Source organism: Castanea sativa, chromosome 1, assembly GCF_040712315.1.
Source record: "Castanea sativa cultivar Marrone di Chiusa Pesio chromosome 1, ASM4071231v1".
In the NCBI taxonomy this organism is placed as follows: domain Eukaryota; kingdom Viridiplantae; phylum Streptophyta; class Magnoliopsida; order Fagales; family Fagaceae; genus Castanea; species Castanea sativa.
Genome location: NC_134013.1, coordinates 14,353,743 through 14,364,085, shown reverse-complemented (window position 1 = coordinate 14,364,085; position 10,343 = coordinate 14,353,743). Strand labels below are relative to the sequence as shown.

General features: G+C 32.5%; 1 protein-coding gene across 1 annotated transcript; it reads right to left on the bottom strand.

The window, feature by feature from the left end:
• Positions 1-894: 894 nt before the first annotated feature.
• Positions 895-1,824, bottom strand: LOC142616179 (alkane hydroxylase MAH1-like; the record flags this gene model as incomplete). Its single annotated transcript, XM_075789068.1, has 1 exon — positions 895-1,824. A coding segment is annotated over one exon (930 nt), but the record flags the coding sequence as incomplete, so codon positions are not given.
• Positions 1,825-10,343: the final 8,519 nt, after the last annotated feature.

Below are 10,343 nucleotides of genomic sequence, written 5' to 3'. Positions count from 1 at the left end.
CAAGCAAAACCACTCAGATTTGAGTTTCAAATCCCACATATTTTGTGCAAAAACATTAAGTCTGTGAGATTTTGGGTCAAAAACCTTGTGGCCCATTTTATGAAGTCTATTGTGTGTGTGTGCGCGTGCATATGTATTCAAAACTAAGGAATTAACATTTAAGGAATTAACATTTAATGTCAATATGTAGATTTGCATCAATACAGAACAAGGATTTAGCAAAATGTGTAGAAGGGTTCCATAGAGTTGGGAACCAGTATTTTGAGTTTCACATTTTGAAAGCTCTATAGCTTTGGGAATCAGTATTTTGGGTTCCACGGACTAAAGACCCTGTAGCTTTGGGGAACCAATATTTCAGGTTCCACAGATTAAAGACCTTGTAGCTTTGGAAACCAATATTTTGGGTTCCACAAATTTGAAAGCCTTGTGGCTCTAAAAGCTAGTATTTTGGGTTTCACACATAAATAACAAAATCTATTGAACTACTCATCTTCTCTCTAACTCTTTTAGTTCCTTCATATGCATATATATGTATTTTCCTTCTTAGTTTTTTGGATTGGTGTTTGTACACAGGTTAGTTATGTAAAACGGATCTATTTTTTGCTGCAGAACCAAACGCAGCTCACCTATAAGTTTATTATGGCCTTGAGCTATACAAACGACAAAAACGGGCCTTAACAAATTCTAACCTGTTAATAGTCATTATAGTAAGTTAGTCAACAGAGAAAAAGATAATATAAATTGATAACCAACGAAAAAAGTGACGGCTTACAATTATTCAAACTATATGTACCATGGAGTATTACATACACGATAGTGATACAGATCGATAATACATACGTAGAGTGCAGACACTTATACTAATACTACCAGCCAGCACCAATCACAAATCCATCAAGTACTTCTTTTGGTAATCCTAACCTTTAAACCATGTTTCATATGAAGTATAGCAGAAACACATGGTGAAATGGGATGACCTGCAACCATTTCAACATGATAATTCCATATGATGGAGGTCGCAACAGTTTTCAATTGAATGAAAGCCACGGCCTTTACCAAACAACTCCTGGGGCCTCCACTAAACGCTGTGAACTTGTAAGATGGTACAAAAATTAATCCTCCTTTCTCCGAAATCCATCTCTCTGGCTTGTACTGCATGCAATCTTCACCCCATATTTCTTCCATCCTTCCCATTGCATAAAGAGAAACCATAATTGGTGTATTGGGTCTAATACGGTGGCCACTTGGAAGAATGTCTTCTCCAACTGAAGTTCTAGGATTAAAAGCCACCGATGGGTATAAACGTAGGGCTTCACATAAGGCTGCATGGAGATAAACCAGTGTGTCTAGCTCTTGTACACCAAAACACTCCCACTTCTTATCAACTTTCACCATAAGGTTCTCTTTCATCTCCTTCATAATCATCATTTCCACAGATGGGTGCGTTGCAATCTGCCAAAAAAACCAAGTGAGAGCTGCACTCATGGTGTCACTCCCAGCTGCCATGAGGTTAAAAGCCGTATCCCTTATAAACTTGCTGGATTTACTACAAACCCCCATGTTTACAATATCCTCATGCATCATACAAGCTGTTAATAAGTCGAACTCAGCTTCCTCGAACTGGGTTCTGTCTCGGCTTAATTCTTCTCGCTTTGATGCAATACGTTGGTTTAAGAAACTATCAAAGATATCGCAAGCTTTTCTGAGCTTCTTTTCTTGTCCAATTTGAAGCCATCTTTGCACCTTCCAACACCATTGGGGCAGGATTTGACAGTATACAAGACCCTCTTCTATTACATCGAAAGCCTTTTCGTACTTAAGTTTTCACTACAAGAAAACTGGCCTATTGCGGCGGGCCTATTGCGGCGGGTGCGAAAACTGCCGCTATAGATCACCTATTGCGGCGCTTTTTCGGCCTGCCGCTATACATGAGATCTATTGCGGCGGGTCAATGGCCCGCCGCAATAGACCTAGTATATTGCGGCGTACTATTGCGGCGGGCTAGTGACCCGCCGTAATAGACTTGCTTTAGCGGCCTTCGGCTGAGATATAGCGGCGGGTCAATGACCCGCCGCAATAGACCCTGAAATTGCAGCAGACCTATTGCGGCGGGTGCAAAAACTGCCGCTATATGTCGCCTATTGCGGCGCATTTTTGGCCCGCCGCAGTAGATGAGATCTATTGCGGCGTTTTTTGTGACCGCCGCTATAGGTAAGGTTTTTGTATAAAATCAAGTTTTGGTAGTTTTTGTAGTAAATTACATCCGATTGGCATGAAAATTGGCATGCATGTTAAGAACATATAGAAAATGTGATCCAACGGTTGGATTTTCAAAATATGAATTCAAAAATAAGTTATTGGTTGCTGTAACAGTTTTTAGAGTTACATCAAGTGTAACTTGAACCCAACCCTATATTTCTTAATTCGATGTGAATTTTGACAAATCTACCGTTAGATTATATTATCTTCATATATTTTTCATGCTTAAAAAATTTCAAGGTGATCAAAGATTAATAGCCATGTCATCAATCAATTGTTTAAATTCAAGTTTTTGTAGTTTAAAGTAACGCATAAAGGATGAGTTTAAAGATCAATTGGTAAATTACATCCGATTGGCATGAAAATTGGCATGCATGTTAAGAACATATAGAAAATGTGATCTAACGGTTGAATTTTCAAAATATGAATTAAAAAATAAGTTATTTCTTGGTGTAACATTTTTTAGAGTTACATCAAGTGTAACTTGAAACCAACCCTATATTTCTTAATTCGATGTGAATTTTGACAAATCTACCGTTAGATTACATTATCTTCATATATTTTTCAAAAAATTTCAAGGTGATCAGAGATTAATAGTCATACCATCAATCAATTGTTTAAATTCAAGTTTTTGTAGTTTAAAGTAACGCATAAAAGATGAGTTTAAAGATCAAATGGTAAATTACATCCGATTGGCATGAAAATTGGCATACATGTTAAGAACATATAGAAAATGTGATCTAACGGTTAGATTTTCAAAATATGAATTCAACAATAAGTTATTTCTTGGTGTAACATTTTTTAGAGTTACATCAAGTGTAACTTGAACCCAACCCCATATTTCTTAATTCGATGTGAATTTTGACAAATCTACCGTTAGATTACATTATCTTCATATATTTTTCATTCTTGAAAAATTTCAAGGTGATAAAAGATTAATAGCAATGTCATCAATCAATTGTTTAAATTCAAGTTTTTGTAGTTTAAAATAACGTATAAAAGATGAGTTTAGAAATCAAATTGTAAATTACATCTGATTGGTATGAAAATTGCGGCGGGTCAATGACCCAACGGTTGGATTTTCAAAATATGAATTCAACGATAACTTATTGGTTGGTGTAACAATTTTTAGAGTTACATCAAGTGTAACTTGAACCCAACCCTATATTTCTTAATTCGATATGAATTTTGACAAATCTACCGTTAGATTACATTATATTCATATATTTTTCATGCTTACAAAATTTAAAGATGATCAAAGATTAATAGCCATGTCATCAATCAATTGTTTAAATTCAAGTTTTTGTAATTTAAAATAACGTATAAAAGATGAGTTTAAAGATCAAATGGTAAATTACATCCGATTGGCATGAAAATTGGCATGTATGTTAAGGACATATAGAAAATGTGATCCAACGGTTGGATTTTCAAAATATGAATTCAACAATAACTTATTGGTTGGTGTAACAGTTTTTAGAGTTACAAACTCATCAAGTGTAACTTGAACCCAACTCTATATTTCTTAATTCGATGTGAATTTTGACAAATCTGCCGTTAGATTACATTATATTCATATATTTTTCATGCTTACAAAAGTTAAAGGTGATCAAATATTAATAGCCATGTCATCAATCAATTGTTTAAATTCAAGTTTTTGTAATTTAAAATAACGTATAAAAGATGAGTTTAAAGATCAAATGGTAAATTACATCCAATTGGCATGAAAATTGGCATGCATGTTAAGGACATATAGAAAATGTGATCCAACGGTTGGATTTTCAAAATATGAATTCAAAAATAACTTATTGGTTGGTGTAACAGTTTTTAGAGTTACATCAAGTGTAACTTGAACCCAACTCTATATTTCTTAATTCGATGTGAATTTTGACAAATCTGCCGTTAGATTACATTATATTCATATATTTTTCATGCTTACAAAGTTAAAGGTGATCAAATATTAATAGCCATGTCATCAATCAATTGTTTAAATTCAAGTTTTTGTAATTTAAAATAACGTATAAAAGATGAGTTTAAAGATCAAATGGTAAATTACATCCGATTGGCATGAAAATTGGCATGCATGTTAAGGACATATAGAAAATGTGATCCAACGGTTGGATTTTCAAAATATGAATTCAACAATAACTTATTGGTTGGTGTAACAGTTTTTAGAGTTACATTAAGTGTAACTTGAACCCAACTCTATATTTCTTAATTCGATGTGAATTTTGACAAATCTGCCGTTAGATTACATTATATTCATATATTTTTCATGCTTACAAAAGTTAAAGGTGATCAAATATTAATAGCCATGTCATCAATCAATTGTTTAAATTCAAGTTTTTGTAATTTAAAATAACGTATAAAAGATGAGTTTAAAGATCAAATGGTAAATTACATCCGATTGGCATGAAAATTGGCATGCATGTTAAGGACATATAGAAAATGTGATCCAACGGTTGGATTTTCAAAATATGAATTCAACAATAACTTATTGGTTGGTGTAACAGTTTTTAGAGTTACATCAAGTGTAACTTGAACCCAACTCTATATTTCTTAATTCGATGTGAATTTTGACAAATCTGCCGTTAGATTACATTATATTCATATATTTTTCATGCTTACAAAATTTAAAGGTGATCAAATATTAATAGTCATGTCATCAATCAATTGTTTAAATTCAAGTTTTTGTAATTTAAAATAACGTATAAAAGATGAGTTTAAAGATCAAATGGTAAATTACATCCGATTGGCATGAAAATTGGCATGCATGTTAAGGACATATAGAAAATGTGATCCAACGGTTGGATTTTCAAAATATGAATTCAACAATAACTTATTGGTTGGTGTAACAGTTTTTAGAGTTACATCAAGTGTAACTTGAACCCAACTCTATATTTCTTAATTCGATGTGAATTTTGACAAATCTGCCGTTAGATTACATTATATTCATATATTTTTCATGCTTACAAAAGTTAAAGGTGATCAAATATTAATAGCCATGTCATCAATCAATTGTTTAAATTCAAGTTTTTGTAATTTAAAATAACGTATAAAAGATGAGTTTAAAGATCAAATGGTAAATTACATCCGATTGGCATGAAAATTGGCATGCATGTTAAGGACATATAGAAAATGTGATCCAACGGTTGGATTTTCAAAATATGAATTCAATAATAAGTTATTTCTTGGTGTAACATTTTTTAGAGTTACATTAAGTGTAATTTGAACCCAACTCTATATTTTTTAATTTGATGTGAATTTTGACAAATCTACCGTTAGATTACATTATCTTCATATATTTTTTAAGATTTTTGTTTTTAAAGTTTGTGGGGGATAAAAAGACCTTGATAGGAATATGGGCCGTTGGGTCATGCTGAGGAAGGCCGACCTGCTATTGGGTTTAGGACTTGTTAGTACTACGGGTCGGCCCATACGCCGAGGGTCCGAGGGTCCAGCCGAGGATGATTTTTCCCTTCGGACTGACACCGAAGAACCCGGGACTTCATGGTAAAGGTTAGTAAAGGACACGGACAAGACCAATGGTTAAAGGGGGTGAACCCTTGAATGTCCTAGAAGCACCGATGTTGGAAAAATGTCAAAGATAAAGGCTGCTACCTCCACATTAAAGACCCTGTACCTACTACCCTGGCCGCATTAATGGGGAAGTGACGCTTAAACAGTGGAAGGGAAACTTCTAGTTACTGTTCAAAGGCACTAAGAAAAGAAATATCTAGGCTAAGGGAGGAGTTGGGGCAACACGTGTACAAAGTATTAAAAAGAGGAGTATTTAAGAAGGAACCTGGGATAGAAAGGGGGACGGACTTTTTGTAACCTAAAAAAGAAAAAAGATAAGGAGAAAGATATAATATAAGAACAGCTCTCGGCTTACGTCCGAGGAGGCCGATTTACAATATCCCTTGTTGTTTCCAAGTATTTGCAATCTTTAGTTTGTCATTTAATCCCCACACACTTCTAACCTGGGTTTCAAGCCCACACTCTACAAATTCATATTGTTTAAGGCTCATTGGGCTCGGATAAATCGTTCTGGGGCTGTGTGCACTTGTGCACTTACAAAGTTTATTTCACAGCTCATTAATAAAATGACCAAGTGAATTCACCATATTGCAGAATATTTTTTTTAAAAATAAATATAAATTTTGAGTTTATCTTTTCTTTTCCTATAATTTCTAAGTTGATAAAAATATTTATTTAACTGCAATCCAAACTCTTCATCTAATCATTTTTTCCACGTCATCATTTTAATTTTTTAAACTAAATAGTGTGAGAGTTTTAATAGGAGTCTCTCTTTCTTTTTTCCTTAATCTTAAAGTTTATTTATTTATTTTTTATTTTTGCGTGAGTCTTTCTTCTTCTTCTTTTTTTTTTTTAAAAAAAAACCTTAAGTGAGTCCTTTAAAAAAAAAAAAAAAAAAATTCTAACAAGTAGTCTTTTTAAAAACTAAATAGTGAGAGAGTCCTAACATGAGTCTCTTTTTTTTTTTTCCTTCATCCTATTTTTTTTTTTTTTTTACGTGAGTCTTTCTTTTTTATTTTTCTTTGTATTGAAACCTAAAGTGAGTCCTTTTTATATATATTAAAAAAATCTAAAGTAAAATATTACTTTGTTTTTAAAAAATAGAGTAAAAGATTACTTTATTTTTATTATCAATTTTATTTTATTTAAAATAATTTATTTATTTGAATTAATTTACACATGATTCTTAATTAATATAAATATAAATATCTATATTAAATATAAATATTAAATATTAATATCTATATTAAATATTATTATTTATAAAACATGTTCATTAGCCTCATTTACCTTAGTGGTTAACACGTGTTTCATGTAGTTTTACAGGGTCCCGTCCAAGGTTCTAGCCTCCACAACAGCGTTTTTTTTTCATTTTTTAAAGTTACTATTATGAAAACTACGTCGTTTTGATTCTTTTTAAAACACAACATAAAACCCTATTCCTGTTCATTTTCTTTCTCTCATCTTCTCTTCTCAGCCGCCCCATCCCCTCTCTCCCTCTTCACTCATCTCACCTTCAACAACAACAACCGTTTTTCAAAGCCGGGTCGGGTCGCTTTCCCGCTCGCTCTCATTCTCTCCCCAACTAGAGAGTTGGCTTGTCAGGTTTTATTTTCTCTTTCTCAAAATGGGTTTTGGGTTTTGTGTGTTTTTTTTTTTAATGCGTATTTTTGTGTGGTAGATATATGAGGAGGCGAAGAAGTTTGCGTATCAGACTCGGGTCAGGGTCGCTGTTGCCTATGGTGGGGCTCCGATTGTTCATCAGGTTTGAGGTTTTTGATATATACAGTATATATTTTTATAATGTTGCGCATATGGCTTTTTGTTTTGTTGGGTTTTTCAAATATGCTTTGTTTATTATACATAGATTGTATTTTCCCTGTGTTTGGTTGGTAGGCAAAGATAAGGAATAGAAAATGGAAATTTTAATTGACTTTTATCATATTATCTTAATAAAATACTCTAATGAGTTTGCATTTCAATATCTGTAAACTTTAAAGTGATTTTTCTTCAGGTGGGGTTCCTTGTCGATATATTGATGTGGGGTTTTTTTTTCCCTCTGTTTGGGTTCCTTTTGTTTGCTTTTGATAATAAAAATTCGTCTTTATCGAAGCTCACCGACCTTTGGCTATGTTTTTAATTTGTTTGCCTAAGGTAATAATGTTGTGGTGGTTGTTGTAATGAATAGGCATTAAAATTTTGGTTCCAATACATTCTGCTTTGCCTTGAGCCGATGTTAAACGGCTATTTCAAAAAGTAGTTTTCATTATTTTATTTGTAATTTTTTTTTCTTCTTCTAGTACAATCTCCTTTTGCCAAATTATTAGAGGGTATGTTTGTTCAGTTCATGTTGTTGGGTTGGGTACTAATTTTAATTCCTTTTATTTGTTAGCAAATTCTTAAAATTAAGGACTTTGTGGACTTTAATTAGGATTTAGAGATTTTTATTCTATTATGTTATTTATTTTCTTGGACTTTTGAGAGGATGTTTATTTTGAATTCATTAAATTTTGTACTTAAACTCAACCTCTCAATTGATATTGTTCAGATTCTTGCTTATTGGTATTATCCTTGATGATTGTGTGGTTAAAATTAAGTGTTATTGTTATTTTTTGCTTTCTTCCAGGAATTTATTGTTTTCTAATTCACCAAATTCTGAGATCCAATTCTTCAGTTCCTTAAAAATTCAATCAATATTACCAATATTTGGGCAAAACTAGTTATAGTAACTGACTATTTCTCAATCTTCATATGCGTTACTTATTTTATTCTACCAAATGTTGTTAAATGCTGTAACTGTCTAATCAATAGTCCCAAAGATTTGGCTGCCTTGTGAAAGAATGACTGAATTTAATCAGCCCTTTCTTGTAAATGATGGAATGGCCAAAACCACACTTAGAGATACTGGCGACTTTCTTGTGGTAGTAATTGTGGATGTGCAAGTAAGGGGCAGCAACTAAATAGGTAGCGAGACTGCCCTTAATTAAAAGCTTATATCTTCGAATTCCTTTAGAATGAAGTAGCTATGAAGCCCCTACTATGTTCTTTGTTTGATTGAAAAGGCCCCATATGTTCCGAGGAGAGCGATTAATGCACGGGTGAGAGTAAGTTGATTCGAGTTGAGGGAATGAAATAAAGGTGTAGGAAGACCAAAAATTAACATTAGTAGAAGTAGTAAAAAAAAAAGTAATTTTGGTTAGATTAGAATGGTGGAAAAGAGTACATGCGGTTGACCCTAACTAAATGCTTAGGATCAATAACCGACCCCAAAAATTTGGTGGCGGTTGTGCATTTATCATTTATATGAGTAATGTTTAAGAATGTATAGAGATAACTTGTTTTGTGTGTAATTGATCTTTTGTATTTTATCAAAGAAATTTCAATGTTGGGATGCTGTTTGCTTTTCTAATTGAGCTGTTCTTGGTGAGGAATGTATTTGTACCAATTAGGGTAATAGGTACTTTAATTAGTGACTTGTTTTGGTCGTGTCTTTTTCAATGATTGGTATTTTAGTTTCTAATTGTAATGAACTTTCTTGATTTATTTGTTTGATAAAATTATTTTTTGTTTTATTTATTTTTGAAAAAAAAAAATTTAAATCCCAATGTGATCTACAAAGTGGAAGTAATGGATTTATTAATTATTCTACAATTAATTATTTCAATACCCCGTCTTTTGTTCTGCTCTCACTTTTCATGGTGGTGGTTGTTTTATTTATTTATTTTAGGTATTACTTTTCCTGTGATTTTTGTTTCTTTTCCGTCCATTGCATCACGTGGATTGCTAATGTGATCTACTGTAGGTGCCTAGATTAGGGAGTAAGGCTATCTTTAGAGTAAGAGGGTTTGTGGTTAGAAGCTCTAGATTTATTTTCTTTATGCACTTCATATTTCGGGAAAAATATAAAATTGTATAGCTTTTTATCATATAAATCTGAGCTGAAATTAAAGTTTAATTTTATGGTTAGAAGCTTTAGGTTTATTATCTTTATGTGGTTCATATTTTGGGGTTTATGGATTGTCGTTTTATGGATTTTGTAATGTCGTTTGCTTGGCTTTTGGATTAGTTCCATTTAGGATTTAAGAAGTTTGGGTGTTGCAAGTTAATTTTGTCTTTTGAAATATGGATGTTTTTAATGTGTTTTTGATATTATCAGTGGTATTGTAGTGACTAGTGATTTTAGAATGCTCAAAAAAATTCATAATGTCGGTAGTGGGTAAGTAACGGTGTGTTTGGGGCTGTGGGTGAATAACAAAGATAAAAAGACTAATAAATAATATAATAAAAATGTCACTCAATTTTTCTAACTTAGGTAAATATTAGTCACGGGTCATTGTCTTGAGATAAGGTTTGCAATAAATCTTGCTAGTTATGTACTTCACCATTCTTTTCAATTTTTTTATTGGGTTATACTTAGTTTGGCTTGTGGGTTCTTGGTAATTTTTCAATTGGGTGTTAGTCAAGTTCTTCAATTTGTGATCAAATGCAAACAATTCTGGGAATGTAAATTTCTTGATGAAATTTCAACTCGGGTTCTACTTCTTTTG